Source organism: Camellia sinensis, chromosome 6 (genome assembly GCF_055761805.1).
Source record: "Camellia sinensis isolate YWXY chromosome 6, ASM5576180v1, whole genome shotgun sequence".
NCBI classification, from domain to species: Eukaryota; Viridiplantae; Streptophyta; class Magnoliopsida; order Ericales; family Theaceae; genus Camellia; species Camellia sinensis.
The window spans coordinates 77,878,815-77,898,857 of NC_138966.1; the positions used below are offsets into that span (position 1 = coordinate 77,878,815).

At 44.5% G+C, this 20,043-nt stretch overlaps 1 protein-coding gene and 1 pseudogene across 1 annotated transcript; one reads left to right on the forward strand and one right to left on the reverse strand.

Annotated features, from left to right (window-relative positions):
• Nucleotides 1-1,422: 1,422 nt before the first annotated feature.
• Nucleotides 1,423-7,310, reverse strand: LOC114309898 (4-coumarate--CoA ligase-like 9; annotated as a pseudogene).
• A 143-nt stretch (nucleotides 7,311-7,453) lies between these two features.
• LOC114309899 (uncharacterized) lies at nucleotides 7,454-8,788 on the forward strand. Its single transcript, XM_028255775.2, has one exon. The coding sequence runs from the start codon at nucleotides 7,454-7,456 to the stop codon at nucleotides 8,786-8,788; it is 1,335 nt and encodes a 444-aa protein (XP_028111576.2).
• Nucleotides 8,789-20,043: the final 11,255 nt, after the last annotated feature.

Below are 20,043 nucleotides of genomic sequence, written 5' to 3' on the forward strand. Positions count from 1 at the left end.
TCAATCCCATAGAAATAATCTCACCCTTCCCAGAATTGTTTAGTCCCTCACATAAGAGATATGGAGTTCGACCGAACTGCATGTTCAATGGACTAAATTATTAATAAAAAATAATTTATTAAAGCAAACAATGAACTAAATTAATAATTTAAAAATAATTTAATTGAACAACAATTTGAATCAAACGATGGATAAACAATAAGAAATATAAATTATAAATTTAATTTTAATTTATAAAGTCATAATTTTTAATTTATTATTTTTAATTAAATTAAATTTATAATTTATGTTTTTTTTATTAATATATAATTTTAAATTAACAACACTAAAAATATAATTTATAAATGTTTATATTTTTTATTAATATATTTACAAATGCCTATTTTAATAATAAATTATTTTTTATTAATAATTTCATCCGCCGGATATGGAGGATATGGAATCCGGCCTGACTCCATATCCCTCATATGAGGGACTAAACAATCTTAGGGGGGGGTGGGATTATTTCCAAAGGATTGATATCCTATGGGACCAATGTGAGAAATGTCTATTTTACCGTTATGCTATTACTTAGTAAACAATTAGAAAAGAGGGGATTAGAATCTTGAATCTTGGGACTGTGAATCCTCCGGATTATTTGGTTGGATTAGATGTGCATCCCGTGTTTGTTTTCTCATGGGATTAGATGTCTAGAAATGACTATTTTTAGTAAATCTAATATTTGGTCGGAAGAACTGGATAAGGATAAATGTGCAAAAAAACTATTTTACTATTTTTTAATTGTTTACTAAATAATAGCAATATTAAACATACTTTTAATATTTTAATTATTTTTAGCTAGATTAAATAAAAATTTATTTTATTTTATTTTTTAAACAATTAAATAAATTTATTTTTAAGAATTAAATAAATAAAATATCAATAAAAAAAATAATTAAATAATGAAATTAAATAAAACATCTATTAAATGAGTTAAATTTGAGTGATGATATTAGAGAACAAATTGAATTGTTGCAAAAATAGTCAAGAAACTCAAAATTGTTCACTGATAAACATAATGAAACATAGAGGCTGTGCAAGTCCCGTGCATGCCTTGCACGTGTGAAATTTCTGTCAAAAAATCTAACGACTATTAATTATTGGACCATTTCAAGCCAAAAACAAAATTGCAGGGGCAAAATTGATACATTCAAAAGTACAGAAACCAAAATGAAACCACGGGTAAACTATAAGGACCATTTCTATAATTTGCCATTTTGTTTATATATCAATCAAAAAGAGATCGGCTACATACATGCGTAACATGATGTACTTGCATGCATCAAGTATTATTTATCGAGTCAATGATCTAAATATTTTGTGTACATTTTAGATTTAAAATGTTTTTAAAAAAAAAATACAAACACAAACAAAAGTTGAAGATCACAGCTTAGAAAAAGTCGGCGGGATAGTAATTTTTCTCAGCTCTTTTCTCAGTATTTTTCCAGCTGGGCTTTTGGGTATTGAATTAACAAATGCTACACGCCTAATTTTCTTGTAGGGTGCAACCTGCAATTATTATGAAGAAAAGAGTATCAGACCTAATGTATGCCATTTTGACAATTTATCAATCGGATTAGTCAAAGGTTGAACCAAATATGCATACATTTTAAGATCAATCTTTGGCTTTGTGAATCAGTAGCTGATAAAATCATGCATAAGGGGTTAGTCAAGTGGTTTATTGAATCGTGACAAGTGTGCTTCATGAAACGTAAGTTATAAGTTTGAATTTCATGAAAAGTTTGATTCTCTTAATTTTAAAAGTCTGTATTCGATAATCACTTATTGCTGATGTTAAAAAGTGGAAAAAGAAATATATATATTTTTTTATTGGAATTTATCACTAGAATGATATGACTCTAGTATTTTTATAATTAATAAGTTTAAAGTAGTAAGCTCACTGTGGCATCATATCATTTTGTACAAGTTTTTTTTTTAATATATATTTTTTTGTTTGTATATAAAACATTGCTCATAGAACAAATATGGAAGAGAGAGAGAGAGAGAGAGAGGCACCTGCTTAGCAACAAAATCCATGACCTGTGCTTCATTGAGGTTGCTTTGGGGATGCCTTACCACAAAAGCCATGGGTACTTGACCAACTTCTTCATCAGGGTATCTGTGTAGAATTTTATGATTCAACTTCCAAAAGTTAGAAACTATGCAAAAACAGCAACAAACAAGTCCTTTGTATTGTTTTGAATTCTGCAATGGCTTTATATTCTTATTTCAAACAGGTAATGACAAGTGTAGAGACTCAACACTCATGTCAAAACACTTGAGATTGTCTTGACTAAACTATCAAAAGTGGAGACCCATTTTGAAGCTCACTGCAAATTTCAAAGATCAATCATTTTGTTTCCTATTAAGCTCAGCGCAAATTTTTTTTTTTCTTCCTAAGGGGATTTAAATGACCACCCTCTCACCTGCTAAAATAGAAAAATGTTATATATCACTCAAATTTTTGTCACTATTTTATATCACGTGACATAAATACTTACGATGAAAAATGATAGATTTTATTATTTTTTTATGATGATTGATATGAAATATAAAATTGTAAAAAAAATATTCATTTTCCAATTAAAAAGGCGTGATATACGTGAACAAGTAATACGAGGCTTACGGTACAACTGCAGCATCTACTATCTCAGGGTGGGATTGAAGCAGTTGTTCTAGTTCAGCTGGAGGAACCTGCACAATAATTTAGCACTTGAAAAATGTACTTGTATCCAGTTTTAATTAGCAACTGAAATAAATAAATGAATTAAGAGAGAGATATTCTTGGTAACCCTTGTATTTAATTAGTTCCTTCAACCTATCAACAATAAAAAGAAACCCTTCATTGTCAATATAACAAAGATCACCCGTTCTTGACCACCCATCTGCCAGTAATGTTGCGGATGTTGCCTCCTTATTACCAACATAAGCTACAATTATAATGTCAATAGTATTTGTTTATTAATATTTCAACTCATGGCTTCCAAATATAGCCAAGAATTGAATTATATAAAAATCTCAAGGCAAATTTAATGACTGTAAGGCTGCGTTTGGATTAGGATTTATATTTGATTTAGCTTTTATTTGATTCATCTTATTTGATAAGGGAATATTAGAAGGCGGAAAATGTTAAATTAGGCCCAAATGTGGGGTCGTCACCTTTCATAACCATGGGTCCTCTGATCCAAAGCTCCCCTCGGTTGCATGGAGGCAAAGCAATTCCAGTGTGGGGGTCAACAATCTTGGCTTGACAGTTTCCTAGAAGCCTCCCCACTGAGCCCCAACGTTCACATTCCTCTGGAGTCACTGCTTGGAACGCTGTCCCAGTTGATTCAGTCAATCCATAACCCTTTGCATTTTGCATCAAAATCAGTTAGTACACTATTCATAACTTCTTGTCATTACTTCATAGTTCTCCACTTTCAGGCGTGGATGAAGCCGGATCACATTGTTTGGAACAATTACAAATTCTATCTAATTATTTTAAGAAAAATGATATATAAATTTACTTTTAATTGGTAATTGTCAAATCTAACTTATTGACATGCGAGTGAAATGGACATTTTTACTCATTTTTTCTTTAAAAAAACATATATAAAGATAAGATTGTTTTTGAAAATGATATAGACAATTTTATTTTTATAATATGTTTGTAAAAAATTTATGTATATGAATAGAATTTTACTAGTATTTTGATTATTAACTTTCAAACGTATAACAAACTATGATCATGGTTATTCAAAACCTTGAAAGTACGAGGTTTGTCGAATTATTTACTCAGGATCTCGAAATTAGTTGACATACACGTAAGTAATCCTAGACACCAGATAATTTAGGAAAAAAAAAAATTTATGACCGAAATTGACAAGGGTGTTTGGGAACACTTAAAAAAGCTACATCTTTCTTTGAATTTTGTTGTTTTTAGCAATTTTTTTTTCAAAATTATGTCAATTTTTTTTTTCTAATCTGTATTGTGGAGTTGAATCTAAAAAATTAAAAAAAAAAAAGGTTTTTTTGTTTATTTATTTATAAAAAGAGTAAAAATTTTTTGCTTAATTTTGAATTTTTTAGTTCATCCGCATGTCTGAAAGTTTAAACTTTTTTTAAAAATTCACTCTAAAAAAAAAAAAAAAAAAACCCAACCAAGCAAAATCCAAAACAAGCACGAACTCGAAACTGACCTGCAATAACCGCACAAATGGAAACTTGGCCTTAAACGCAGCAATCACCTCCTTTGCCAACAGAGATCCACCACACCTAACACCCTCCAACGACCTCAAATTCACATCTTCCTTCATCATTGCCACCACCATCGGCAGAGCCGTGACAGCATTCGTCACCCTAAACTCCTCCACGGCCCTCATCATCTTCCTCAAATCAAACCTCTCCATCACCACCACCGTCTCGCTCACCGCCACCGACTTCAAACTGTTAAAAAAGCCATACACATGAAAAAATGGCATTGTTTACAACAGCACCGGCGCCGAATCCCTCTCCTTCACCCGCTGCACATAATAGCTCGCAACAACAACTATCAGATTCCGATGAGTCAGCATCACTCCCTTAACCTCTCCGATCGTCCCCGATGAGTACATGATCGTCGCAATGTCACTTTGACTCACTTCCACTCGGCTGAGTTCCCGAGTTGAACTCGTCATCATTGACTCGAACTTTAACGAGTCAATGAGAATCGTTCCAAATCGGAGATTTGGGAGTCTGGAACAGGTTGTTGACGTGGCGAAAGCGATCAACTGGCAAGGAAAGAAGTTTAAAAGATCAGCTGGCAAAGGATCCTACAGAAGTTATTCGCAAAGCTGTCCTACGCATGCTTCCAAGAAACAAATTGCGTGATGTAAGTGCTATTGCAACCTCTTTCCCTATTACAAGAGCTAATTAAATCCGTCGATCTAGCTATCTCCAGCAACGATGCCCCGGTGAGTTTTGTCTCTTATCATTTTATGGTCACACTGAAAGCTTTCACGATCTGCTCTGTTACATCGTATCTTATTAGGGTTGTGTGTCGTATCTTATTCCTCACATCACATGTATTCGCAATTTCAGATGAGAAAACACACTATTTTTGTTTACTGGTCAACGTCAACCTTAAATACTGTCGATAAATAACATGTCTGATAGCCATTTTTTTTTCCTCCCTTATTTTTCTTTTTTGTGGGTTCTGAAGGTGGAAATTCACTATCTATTTAGGGTGCGGAAGGCAATTCATCGTTGAACGAATTGGTTTTTAGGATCCAATCAAGTCTCATAATTTGTAGTGTTATGGATGTGAATTTCTACAGTGGTATCTTTTATAACATGATATTAAATGTCTGATTTTGACATGGATTATGGTTTTGAATTCTGTTTTGTTTGGTGTCTTGGTTTTCTGTTGGAGGGGATATTAGTTTTTCATTTTGGGTTTTAGCACTATTCAAGCATTGTTTTTACATTATGGAAATTTGTACATGATTGTGTAAGGTGAAAAGACAATCTTGCTAATGTAAGGTGAAGAATTGAATGAAAGATAGATTGAGGAACAAGTGCGATTGCTAAAAGTTATGAATCAAGGAAGAGGAAGGATAAAGTAAAGAGAGATGGGTTGAGGCATGAGAGGGGAGATTTGCACCGGTTAGTACGGCCGAGCTACGGTAACACGAGTCGTGGCAAACCGCACGGCGCCGAGCTGTTTTCTCTCCTGACGCGGCCCTTCGGCCTTTTTTGCACGACCGAAGAGGTTGGCCGACCAGGCACGATCTAAGGTCTGACCGAGCTGTGACCAGACGTTTGGCAGGGCACACGGTGACGTGTGTCAACCGATCTAAGAGTAGCCCGGGCTAGATTGATTACGGGGCGAGGACTGGCACGCCTCCAACCGGTTGGCCGAGGTGGACGGACTTCGTAAAACCGAGAATGAAGGTAGGACGGGGGAGGCCGGTAACCAGGATGGACCGACCAAGAGTAGCTCGGCCATGAGAATCAGACTTTCGCTTTTTTCCCGAGGGATAGGTCGGCGAGATACAGCTCGGTTGTGCTGCTTGTGGTGGCAACTCTCCACAAGGGCGAGGCCGGTCGTGGTACTTCGGTTAAGTGAGCCACCTGGCCAATGGCGTGAGGGAAAGGACATCTGTTCCAAGCACGCGTCAATACCGTTGGGTAGTTCTGCGTGTACTGGTTGGAGGACTAGGCCTTTACACGCGTGAGGTGGTGAGAGGCGAGCACTGCTACCTGTCCAGGGAAGGACAGCAGAGGTAGTGCATGCACAATCTTGAGGCTGCATGGCCAGCCTAGAAATGGGGGAGGAAGATGAACGTTAGAGGTAAGCAACTTGCGTTATCAGAAACACCCTCTCTCTCTCGAATAGCCTGTTTCTTCCTCAAGTGATCTGACTTGATCGTCGGAGGGTCTATCCGGCACACCACCGCTGGGCAGCTCACCGTTCTCTGTGTTGCCAGGTTAGACGCCGTCACGTGAAGCTTGAAGTCCAAGGAGTACGGAAAGCAGAGGATATTTCGCCCCCGTACAATTGGCGCCGTCTGTGGGAAGATCTTTGATACTCAAACCTTGTTTTTCAATCTTCTTCGACCATCTCTATGGCCAACAACGACGCAACTCCACTGTCCGTCATCGATGGCGTCACACCAGAGTCTGTCCGACGGAGAGAAGGCCCCCCCCGAATGTTCCAGTCATGGCGGACCTAGAAACTTCTTCGCGAGGTGCGCGAGACAAACGCGGAAGGAGTACCGATCGCTCGAAGAGTCCAGAGGGTCGTCGGCGGCGGGGGGAGTCCCGTGCGCAGGGCCTGGAGCACAAACTCAAAGACCAAGACGCCCTCATTCGCGAGATAGCGGCGGAGGTGGAGATGCTGAGACGTCAGATTAAGGGAAAGGGTGTTGTTGGAGAGGGCAACCTCAATGAGCGCACCCTGTCCCCACATTCTAGTAGTCGCCGCCAGGAGAGGACCCACTCTCTCTCCATCACCAGGAACTATGGGGTTGGAGATTCCGACCGAAGGGAGGGCAGATCCCTCACTCGAGACAGCACATACCGTCCATCGCGCCCGTCTCCGACGTCACGATACTCTTTCTCCACCCGTTCTAGAGACCTGAGGGATGTATTGGAGGAGAGGGCGCGCCATTGAGAGGCTCAGAGAGTGCCGGCGTGGCAGAGATTGAGCACCCTAGTTCACTGTAGCGAAGAAGTGGCGATGCCAGCGCCCAGAGGGATGGCCCATGCGCCAGTGGACAAAGAGCTGGCGAGACTTACAGCCACGCCATTGTCTCTGGAGATCGAGAGTACACCACTCCCTGCCGGATTCCACCAGCCTAAGTTCACCTTGTACGACGGCAAAACGGATCCGTACATGCACGTGAGTCATTACCAGCAAGTAATGGCTGGCCACCGGCGCAATGACGCCTTGATGTGCCTCATATTCCCAGCAAGCTTGGGAGAACTGGGCCTGAAGTGGTTCGAAAGACTTCCAGAAGGGAGTATAGAGGGGTGGCAGCAACTAGCGGAAGCCTTCGTCACCAGATTCAAAACCAACACTCGAACGCCGAAGGAGGTAGATCATCTTCTGGGTGTCAAGATTGAGTCAGGGGGATCATTGAAGGCATACAACGCGAGGTACTGGGAAACTTATAACGAAATCCCCGACTGCCCTACCAATCTGGCGATCACTCAATACAAGCGGGGTCTCCCAGTCGGACATGGGCTGCGAGATTCGCTCACAATGCACCAACCCACAACAATGGAGTCCTTGATGCAGCGGATCAATGAGCACATTCGTGTGGAGGATGATGCCGCCTCCGCGACCGAGAAGGTTAATCCGGTCGCAGCGGACAGAAGGGTAGCGGGGAAGGTTCACTCGGTCGGACAGGAGGATAACCGCCCAAGCGACCGGCCAAAAGATCAACGACGTGGCCAAAACCGCGATGACAGTAACAAGGGTCGCAGAAACGACCGAGCTGACGCTTCCCATGATACCGCGGAGGATGCTAAGAGAAAATTAAACGCGCGGACTGGAATCACCACGGTCTTTAAAATTCCTATCTACCGCATCTTGAGTGAGATCAGAGGCGAGCCTTTTTTTCGCTGGCCGGCCAAGTTGGGGAATGCACAGAGAGGCTTCAACTTAAGGTATCGCTGCACCTTCCATGAGGAGCGGGGACACCGAACGGAGGACTGCTTGCCTCTCAAACAACATTTGGAAGAGCTAGTGGCCGCGGGACATCTTGACCAATACATAGATGGGGGTATGAAAATCGCGTCATTGGGGCAAACCGAGCCAAACGGCTTAGCCGCTCTAGAGGCAGCACCCCAAGGCATAATCAACGTCATCCACGACATCGTTGAACCAGCAAGGGTCTGCGAGCTCAAATGGATGATTAAGAAAGCCGAGCACATGAGGGAAGTGCTCTCCGTTCGGCCCGCTGTGAAGAAAGGGAAGACCGAGGAGAAGGACATTCTTACCTTTTCGAGCAGGGACTTGGAGCGAATCCAGATGCCCCACAATGACACCCTAGTGGTAACTCTTCACGTCAAAGACTTCGACATCAAGAGGATCTTGATTGACCAGGGGAGTTTGGTCGAAATTATGTACTATTACGTGTTCAAACAAATGAAGTTGAAGGACAAGGACTTGGCCCCTGCGACGTCACCTTTGGTTGGCTTCAACTCTCAGCCAGAATGGCCGGTAGGGAAGATCATACTGCCGGTCAAAGCGGGTTCAGTCACAAAGCAAGTAGAGTTCTAGGTGCTCAAAGTCCCATCCACTTACAACTTAATTTTAGGCAGGGGATGGTTGCACGCCATGCAAGCAGTAGCGTCGACTTACCATCAGGTCTTGCGCTTCCCGGCCCCAAACGGACAAATAGAGGAAGTCTGGGGAGACCAGGTGATGGCGAAACAATGCTTCGTTGTGGTAAATGGTAACCGAGCAGCTAAAGGATTTGTTCAAATGATTGAGGGACCCGAGGGAAAGGAGGTCCTTGAAGACGTAGGAAGGAAGGCCAAGGAAAAATCGGTCGAGGATTTGGTGGAAGTGTGCATCGACGAGAATGACCCAACTAAGTTCTTCCTCTTGGGATCATCTTTGTCTAGCACTGAGCGGTTGGATTATGTCAACTTCTTGGTTTCCAACATGGAGGCTTTTGCGTGGACGCCTTACGATATGCCTGGCGTCGACCCTAACTTCATTTGCCATCAGTTGAATGTCTTTCCTAATGCACGGCCGGCCATCCAAAGGACACGCCGCTCAGCTCTGCACCATGCCGAGGTAGTAGCAGAGGAGGTCAAAAACTTGTTGGAAGTAGGAGCGATAGAAGAAGTGCATTACCCTCGATGGATATCCAACACGGTGGTGGTCCCGAAAAAGAATGGTAAGTGGCGAGTCTACGTTGACTACAAGATGGTCAACCGTGCTTGCCCAAAGGATAGTTTTCCCCTCCATCGAATTGACCAGTTGGTGGACTTGACCACTGGCCATCAGAGGTTTAGCTTCCTGGATGCATATCGCGGCTACCACCAGATGGCCATGTATGAACCAGACCGAGACACCACGTCGTTCACTACTCCTAGAGGCCTGTATTGTTATAAAGTCATGCCGTTCGGACTGAAGAACGCCGGGGCAACTTTTCAGAGGATGGTGACAAAGATGTTCGCTCCTCTTTTGGGCAGAACAATGGAGGCCTACATCGACGATATGGTGATAAAGAGTAAGGAAAAGTCGCAACACCTCACCGACCTAGCAGAGATGTTTGCCATACTTAAGCACCACAAACTTCGTTGGAATGCCTCCAAGTGCGCCTTCGGAGTCGGCACCGGGAAGTTTCTGGGGTTTTTGGTCACGAACCGAGGGATCGAAGCCGACCCATCACAGATTAAGGCTATACAAGAGCTGGAGCGCCCAAACTCCACGAAGGACGTGCAACATCTTGCCGGGATGGCAGCCGCGCTAAACAGATTTATCAGCCGGTCTTCAGATCGTTGCAGGCCCTTCTTTAAAACTTTGAAGGCCAAGTTCTTCTGGGATGACGAATGTGACCGTGCACTGGCAGACTTAAAAATATACCTTTCCTCAGCCCCTATCTTAGTCATTCCCCAGCCGGGCGAAGAGTTGTATCTCTACTTGGCAGTCTTTCAACATGCTGTGAGCGCTGTCCTAGTCTGCGCTGAAGGCATCTAACATTCGCCCATCTTCTATGCAAGCAAGACTTTGCTCCCGGCCGAGACGAGATATCTTCCGCTGGAAAAATTAGCGCTGGCCCTGATGATGGCATCAAGAAAGCTGGCGCACTATTTTCATGCCCATACAATAGTTGTGTTGACCGAGTTTCTACTTAAGATGCTTTTTGAAAAGGCAGACTTCACTGGAAGAATTTTGAAATGGGCCGTGGAATTGGGACAGTACGATAGCAAGTTCTGCCCGCGCACCGCAATCAAGGCTCAAGCTCTTGCAGACTTTGTGGCGGAATTTGCCCCTGGAACGCATCCAGTTTGCCCGACTGATCTGGCTGGTGCGGATTCAGCGCAGCCCATGGTTTTGGCAATAGAAACGAGTGTTGGCTCGCAAGTGGGCGAAAGGCGAAGAGCGACCGAACTAGAGGAGCCGGGCGATTTCATGGAAGACGGACTCAACTAAGGCAGGGAAAGAGACCAGAATGAATCAATCAAAGACTTGGGGTTGAGAAGTTCCCAGAACCCCTCTGATTGTTGGAAGCTGTGTATTGGCGAGATGTGGAAGCTCTTCGTCGATGGGGTATCCAACAGGCATGGGGCCGGGCTGGGTATCGTACTAACTTCATCGGACGGGCTGATCATCGAGCAAGCAATTACACTCGGCTTTCTAACATTCAACAACGAGGCGGAGTATGAAGCCCTCCTTGCCGGACTAAGAAGCGCATTGAGAATGAAAGCGTCGGCCCTTATGGTATTCAGCGATTCCAAGCTGGTGGTCAATCAAATCTCAGGGGAGTATGAGGCCCAAGATGAGCAGGTGAAGTATCAGGCGCTGGTGGGCGAAGTATCAGGCGCTGGTGCGCGCCGAAATCAAGAAGTTCGAGGCCATAAGAGTGGAACAGATCAACCGCGAAGAAAACAACACGACTTATGAATTGGCCGGACTTGCTTCTACTCAGACAGCTTTTCCTAACCCCTTGATGATAGAATTCTTACCTCGGCCAAGTATTGAGGAACCAGAAGCGACCGAGGTACTCTGCGCCGACTTGGGTCCTTCTTGGATGGATCCCATCATCGCCTTCCTAAAAAATAGAGTTCTACTGCAAGAAAAGAAGGCGGCCAACAAGATCCGGGCCAAGTCAGAGCGGTTTTGGCTCTCCCCGTCCGGAGCCTTGTATAAGAAGTCTTTTACCAGGCTGTATCTGAAGTGTGTCCACCCAGCCAAGGTGGAAACTTTTCTCTATGAGATCCATGAAGGCATCTGCGGCAGCTATACTGGGGGCAGATCTTTAGCTTACCGAGCAATTTCCCAAGGTTGTTGGCGACTGTGCATGCAGGCAGACGCGCAGAAATACGTTCGCAGGTGTGAAAAGTGTCAGAAGTTCGCTCACCAGATCCACCAGCCAGCTAGAGAATTGCTCCCCCTTACAAGTCCTTGGCCGTTCGCGCTTTGGGGGTTGGATATTGTTGGACCACTCCCAGTAGCACCGAGCAATCGCAAATTCTTCATCGCTGCCACTGACTACTTCACCAAGTGGGTTAAGGCCGAGCCACTGGCGACCATAAAGGAAAAGGATGTGAAGAAGTTTGTCTGGCAAAATGTTATCACTCGCTTCGGTATACCCAAGGCCCTCATCTCGGATAATGGCACTCAATTCGATGGGAAACTTTTTCGCGGGTTTTGCGAAGAGCTGAAGATCGAATTCTACAATTCAACGCCGGCCTATCCTCAGTCAAATAGTCAAGCGGAGGCCTCAAACAAGACCATCCTGGATGGGCTGAAGAAGCGGCTTGAGAAGGCCAAGGGAAAGTGGGCTGAAGAACTCCCTAACGTACTGTGGGCGTACCGCACCACGCCAAGACGATCGACCGGAGAGACACCGTTTGCCTTGGCCTATGGCATGGAAGCTGTTATCCCGCTGGAAATTGGCATGCCAACCATCCGGTCTGAAAGCTTCCAACCAGATTTGAACAATGAGGCCGTGGCATTGGAGCTAGACCTTGCCGAGGAAATGAGAGAGCGGGCACTAATCCACATAGCGGCCTATCAGCAAGAACTCTCCAAAAAATACAACAAGGCTGTGCACCCCAGGTTGTTCAAGATCGGGGACTGGGTCTTAAGAAAAGTGCTGGGCAACACGGTGGTCCTTGGCGAAGAAATGCTCGGTGCAAATTGGGAAGGACCATACAAGGTGATTGGTCTCGCTGGCAAAGGGGCATACCATCTAGAAGATTTAGATGGCAAAGCTGTCCCCAGACCGTGGAATGTAGCCAACTTTAAGATCTTTTACTTTTAAAATGTAATTGCTTTTATTACTTAGCTTTCTAGACCTTTAGCCTTTTGGCGTTTGATGTAAGGATAGCACTGCTTTTTGTAATGAAAAATAGTCCTCTTGTTGTTTTGTATCACATCTTTCTGTACAATGACACCGCAAGGATACAAGGCCACTGTGGATGCTAGGGGCAAAGGGACCGACCTGAATAGGACCAGACTAATTTTCTCTCGCCAGTATAGAAGCGGACCGCACTAATAGTTGGTGTATTATTGTCCAGCGAAATGATTGGTGTATGGACCAATTCACGTAAGGGCCGAGCTGGTTTTTTGCTCGCCCAATTGGGATGTTGGCGTCATGACCAACTTAAATGAAATATTGGTGTTTTGCCCAATGTTAAGGCCGAGCTGATTCTGCTCAGCCAAAACGAAATGTTGGTGTTGTCCAACAAATAATAGCCGAGCAGACTTTGCTCGGCCAAGCGCTATGTTGGTGCCTTGTCCAACTTACAAAAGGCCGAGCTGACGTCACTCGGAGAATGTCGGCGTTCTATTCAACTCCATGTTGGAATATTGGTGTTTTGTCCAATTTAATGGCCAAGCTGGTTTGGCTCGGCCGAAGTGAAATAACTGTGATTTGTCCAACTTCCTTTAGGGCCGAGCTGATTTTTGCCCGCCCAAATACAAGACTTGAAGTGTTGTCAAAGCCAGAACAGCAGTGGTAATTTTTGCTCGGCCGAATGAAAATTCTTGGGTTCATTCAAAAAAAAAAAAAAAAAAAAAACCGAGCTGAGAGTAGCCGCGAACATTTAAGTTGAAGAAATTCTAATTTTAACTTGGCATATTGCGCGGCCAGCCGGCCTATCAGTTATGGTACATTAAAGTTTGAATCAAGAAATTTTGCACGTTGCAGCCGAACAAAAAGAGAAGATCAGCGGGCAAAAAGTTCAAATTTCATTGATTGAGGAAATTGCATTACAATTGTGGGGCCCTAGCCTGGTTACATTAAACGAAGAAAGAAAAGAAACGAAAACAAAGCAGGAAATAGGAGGGGGCATTTCAATCCAATTCCAGGTCAACCGTCTGCTCGGCGACCTCCACAGTCTGCTCGGCAACCTCCGCAGTGTGCTCGGACAAGCCTTCGTCCGACTCATCATCAGCGCCTTCCACCGCGACAACCTCCCGATCTGTTACTTGATCTTCAGCATCCTGAGATGCTTCAGGAGAAGTTTGCTCGGTTTGTTGCGCAGCGGCGGTTTCTTCCGCGGCTTCCTTTTTGGCCTCCTCTATGAGCCTCTTCTGCGCGGCGCTCGCATAGGCCTGCATATAGTGCGGTATGAAGGCCGCAGACGGATTTAGGAACATGTCAGCATCTTGACCAAGGCCAACTTTCTCCACGGCAGCTTTCCAACCGCACTGGAAAAAGATGTCCTTGGTCGCCTACACTTGCCGTTCATACGTTTTTTCGCCTTGAGCATAACCCTTGTCTTCGGCGTCGCTAACCGCCTTATCTTTCTCCTCCTTATGGGCATCGCGCAGTTTCCTCAGCTCGGTAAGATACCCGGCTTTCGTCGACTTTACGGCCTGCTGTTTGTCCGCTTCAGCTCGGTCAACCTTCTGGCTCAAGTTATCTCGCTCGGCCACAACTGCTTCCTGCGTGGCCTTCAGCTTCACTATCTCAGCCGTTTGGGCCTTGTTTTCAGTAATGGCCTCGCGTAGACTCTGCCGCACGGCGATCATGCGCTCATGGGCGAGATAATTCTTTTGCGCGGCCTGCAAACAAATGAAAGATTGTGAGTATTCAGAAAATCGAGCAAAAACCGGGCAACAACTTGAAGAAAGGAGTGGAGAACTTACCAACATGATCGACTTAGCTGTCGAGCGAAGCACTTTCAGGTCGGACAACTCGTCGTGCTTCTTCATGTCAGCAGGAAGGATTAGCCCCTTGGTCATGTTGAAACCGAGGGAATAATCCTTGTCCGCATACACTGAGTCGGCCGAAGAGACTGCCCGGCCCTTGTACTTGATCTCGGGCGCCCAGACCGGGGGGGAGGTTGGCCTCTTGGAAGGCCCAGTTGGTTGCTGCTCGGTCTGGTCCCCCAGCTTGGTGGAGGCATGTTCAGTGGAGTCCTCATCCACGAGGTGCTGCCCTATCTGGTCTTTTCTCGGTCGCTTCTTCGACCAGCCAGCTGGTTGTTCACTGGCAAGAGCCAGCACAAACCCTTCCTTTTGCCCGGCTGGAGTGGAAGATGTTCCCCCGGTTACTTCCGGTGGTTGGGACTCGCTTTCCTCACCGGTGATCAGGGACTTGATTGCCCGGATCTTCGCCATTTCTTGCTCGGCAGTGAGATGAACAAGTCTGATCGGCGGAAGATTTGGGTCAGGTTCTGGGGAAGGAGCACGGAGGAAGTCGGTAACCCGGCTTTTGTGCGGCGCTTTGTAGTTGTAGGTCGGTTCAAAGCCGAGCAACTTTGTGGACTCTCTTTCTTCTTCTGGATGGCGCAGTAAGACTCTTATGGCCTCCTGGTTAGCCCGGTGGTAGTCTTCCGCTAAGTGCTTGTAATCTGCAAATAGAGGAGTGTTAGACCGGTTCATAGAGAGACTCATGCAAAAAGAAAATAGTGCGGTTAGCCGAGCTACTCGCCAGCATTTCCAAAATCTTTGCTAATATACCAGCCTGGTATGGGCGCCTCGGTGTCCCCGTAATTACAGGACACCCACAAGAAGTCGTCATCATTGGTCTCCTTGTCCGGGTTGCCCTCGATGAGTTTTGCTTGGCCCTTCTTTACTTTTAGATATCATCAAAGCCCACCTTTATTTTTACTAAGGGTGTACTGGTGGAATATTTCAGCAAGACCGAGATTGAGACCGAGCCTCTTGTTTAGCTCGGCCACGCCATTTATTATCTTGTATGTGTTGTTCGACACTTGGGTTGGACAAAGCCTTGTCTGCCTCAAGAATTCGTAGATCAAGGGTTGGACTGGGAAGCGAAGTCCTCCTTCGATTATGGACACAACCGTGAAGGGGCACCGGTCTAGGTCGCCCCAAGGGGTATCTCCCTTCTTGGCCAGCTCTAACATGACATCGTCTGGAATATTGTACTCCCTACGAAACTCGGCGAGCACACCGGGCGAGCTCACCATGAATCGGTACTTCCCCATCTATCTCGGTTTTATTCGGTGATTTAATTTGTATCTCGGTGAAAAATTTTGGTGTATTTGCTCGGACTTTGAGCTCCACCAGTGATGGTTTTGGACGGGCCTGGTCGGTCCTAGTTTGTTCTGCATTGTTAAGAAACAAGTCTAAGGGTTAGCACGGCATAAATTGCACAGCTTCAATATGGATTTTTTAGCTCGATGAAGGGTTTTTGGGTGTTCGACCGGTTCGATCCTAACTCGGCTAGACAACTTGGCTAATTTGGCCTTCCTAGTTCGGTTCTAATTCTCTATTTTCGGCTCGGTAAAGGCCCAAGAAGAAAACTCGAACGAGTTATAGCTCGGTTCAGTCTTATTTACGGATCTAATTGAGTGTTCAGCTCGGTTAAGGCCCCAAGTAGAGACCTCGAACAAATTTTAGCTCGGTTAAGTCTGATTTACGGATCTAAATGAGCATTTAGCTCGGCTCTGTCCAGTGTTCATCCAGTTCACCCTAAGTTCAAGGTCCATCCATTCAAACTAAGGAGAAACAGGGGCATGAAGGCCCCATTCGCCCCTCCAGTTCCAGTTTTCCCTAAGGTGTGCCAATACTACCCCATGGAGGAGGTATTGGTAGGTGCCTAGCATTTCTAAGCAAGAACACAAGCACAAAAATGAAGAATAAGTATGGAGGTGCGGGAAACAGAAACAAGAAATGCAATGAAGAGATAGAGAACTCACCAGGAGCAGATGCGAAGCGAAGTAGGTCTCGCGAGCTTAGGTATGGCTTCTGTAGGGGCGAGAATGGATGAATGTGAAGATGGAGGCTTGGAATGGACGATTGGGGAGCTTGGAGGCTAGGGTTTGCTTGAAAGAGAAAATGAACAGTGAAGAGGCAATAGTGACCCTTCGTGTGATGTTCAAAGAGGGGGAAAAACCCAAATGGCGGTAGCCGTTTGAATTCTGCGCGCGGAAGACAGCTGGGTTGTACAGCCCAATGGCGTGAGGCCACGTGGCACTGAAAACGCGGCTGTCAGTACGGCTGTATGACCCTTGACAAGACCACTGAGGCAATGGCTGACCAAATGGGATAGCTCGGCAACGGACCTGGTGACAATCACGCTCGGCCTGTACTGGAGCAACTCGGTGACCGTTAGCTCGGTCATGGTGATAATCCCAATCACGATTAGCTCGGTTGGGATTAAGGGGCAATTGAGAGGGGAGATTTGCACCGGTTAGTACGGCCGAGCTACGGTAACACGAGTTGTGGCAAACCGCACGACGCCGAGCTGTTTTCTCTCTTGACGCGACCCTTCGGCCTTTTTTGCATGACCGAAGAGGTTGGCCGACCAGGTACGATCTAAGGTCTGACCGAGCTGTGACCAGACGTTTGGCAGGGCACACGGTGACGTGTGTCAACCGATCTAAGAGTAGCCCGCGGTAGACTGATTACGGGGCGAGGACCGGCATGCCTCTAACTGGTTGGCCGAGATGGACGGACTTCGTAAAATCGAGAATGAAGGTAGGACGGGGGGAGGCCGGTACGTCTCACGGCTGATCAACCAGGATAGACCGACCAAGAGTAGCTCGGCCATGAGAATCAGACTTTCGCTTCTTTCCCGAGGGATAGGTCGGCGAGATACAGCTCGGTTGTGCTGCTTGTGGTGGCAACTCTCCATAAGGGCTAGGCTGGTCATGGTACTCCGGTTAAGTGAGGGAAAGGACATCTGCTCCAAGCACGCGTCAATACCGTTGGGCAGTTCTACGTGTACTGGTTGGAGGACTAGGCCTTTACACGCGTGAGGTGGTGAGAGGCGAGCACTGCCACCTCTCCAGGGAAGGACAACAGAGGTAGTGCGCGCACAATCTTGAGGCTACATGGCCAGCCTAGAAATGGGAGGGGGAAGATGAACGTTAGAGGTAAGCAACTTGCGCTATCAGAAACACCCTCTCTCTCTCGAATAGCCTGCTTTTTCCTCAAGTGATCTGACTTGATCGTCGGAGGGTCTATCCGACACACCACCGCCGGGCAGCTCACCGTTCTCTGTGTTGCCAGGTTAGACGCCGTCACGTAAAGCTCGAAGTCTAAGGAGTACGGAAAGCAGAGGATATTTCGCCCCCGTACAAGGCATTTTATGTTCCCAGGACATTAAGAGTAGCACTTGCTGATGTGTCTTTATTGTATCTTACCATGAGATGAGGGATGTAGAACTAAAGGACTCAGATGATCTTCTTTAACTTCAAGTGTATGCCGAAAATGTACGAGTACATCACTTATATACTATGAAACATGGGTGCAGGTACGATATGGGTACGTCGATACTGCAAATTCTTAAAAATGTAGGCTACGGGTGAGGCTGGGGTGTGTCAATTTATTTAATATATATATATTATATAAATTTATTGCTAAACATCCAACATACAAATCATAAGTTTCAATATCAAAACTAAAAAAAAATAATTTATCTAAAAAATTATATAATTCATTATTTTTATTTTTTGATTGTCTAAAACAAGATGCAAAAGAGAGTAAAATCATGACTCATGGATAAAGGGTGTTGGAAATAAATTACTTGATATTTTCAAAATTGAAAAAAGAATAATAAAAGCTGCAATAAATTCTAGCACACGTTAAAAAAAAATTTATATATATATTTTGCCATACTCATGGCGTACCCAAATGTATTTATTGTACCCGGCATGTATTTGGCGTACCCGGTACGTGTACCGCTGTATCGGTATGTGTACCCGCACTTGGTAAGTATCCGATACTTATACGGCATCATTTTTGGAGTACCCGTGTTTCATAGCTTATATAGATGATCCCGTGTAGACTCAAGTTTGGGAAACCAGGAAACTTGGGACATAAACTAAGTAACTTGGGACATAAACTAAGTGAATTTGGAAACAAGCAATAGCTAAAACTTAACTAACTTAAAATGGTTGATACTATGAGGCCTAGTTGTGTGTACTCTATATTTAGCTCAGCTAGGTTTAACCAACTCTTAGCTTGCCTTGTCTTCTAAAGTTCACTGCAAGAGTGCTGCTGAGGCAATGGAAAAATCCTGTGCTGGTGATGTGTACGAAGGCAGGAACTCACGAGAGGTCCTTTGAAGCTAGTAGCTACTATTCACTTTGTGATTACATTCTTATTTTGGAATGTGTAATTACACCACCTCTTAGATGACTAGGGCTCTATATGTGATTTTATTTTACTTTTGTGGTGATGGTCAAGACCATATATATGATTGTTGGAAATGGTTATAAAATTCTGGATAAAACCAGAATTTTTTCCTAAGTTCGGTCTATTTTTAGGTGAGCCCCGAGTGTCGATTTACTCGGGTCAAAGTGGTAACGCGTTCTATGCCGCGTTGTGATTCACGTGGTATATTTGGTTGCTCAAAACCATTACCGAGTGAATGGGAAATTGAAGCCAAAGTGTGCTCCATGGAAATGGAGTTTTGGTGGAAATTTCTTAAGGTTGTAAATTGGCTTGTCCCACATTGATTTGGTGGGAAGTTTTGAAAGGGTTTATAAGGCTTAGGGTGAGATACTTGGGGTGTGCCCCAAGGGGTACCCAAGTGTTTTAGAGGGAGAGGTTATGGGCAAAATGGGCTAGACCCATTGGACCCAAAAATCACCACATACGCGCGCGCGCCGCCGCCGCCGTCCGTCCGGGCGGCCTGGGCTTGGGCTTGGGTGCGTGGTGTGTGGTTGGGCTTCTAATCTTTTTGGGCCAAAAATATTTGAATTTAATTTTATTTTTTATTAAAATAAAATCTAGAATTCAAATTAAATTGGTTTGGATTTTTTGTTCATCCAAACAGGGCCCTTCTCGTTTTCAAACAGAATTAAACTGATTTGGATTTATTGCTCATCCAAACAGAGCCCTTCCCGTTTTCAAACAGAATTAAACTGATTTGGATTTATTGCTCATCCAAACAGAGCCCTTCCCGTTTTGCTATCTGTTTGAATTCAAAACCAACAGGTATCATACCTGTTCAATTCAAAACCAAGAGCCACATACCTGTTCAATTCAAAACCAAGAGCCACATTCACATCTATAAATAGGACCACCCTCATTTGATGTTTTCCATTTAGAAATTTCGTATTTCACTTCTGCTAATTATATTCTTCATCTTGCTGCATTTTATTTCCGAAAGAAAGAGTGTAAACACTTAGTGTGTTCGTAAGGCAAACAATTTGTAGTGCTGCTATTGTTTGCAGTAAGATCATTTCATCCTGGGAGATAGACGTCCAAATTCTGAAAGCACCGTGGAGAGGACGAATCTGTCTTAAGGACACAGTGTCAAACACTGGACTTGATCAGAAAATAATTCGAAGAAATTAAATCAAGTAAGTTATTTAATTTATTTTCAGTGTTGTTTTTATTTATTTAAATCATATTTTAATTTTGTTTTTGTA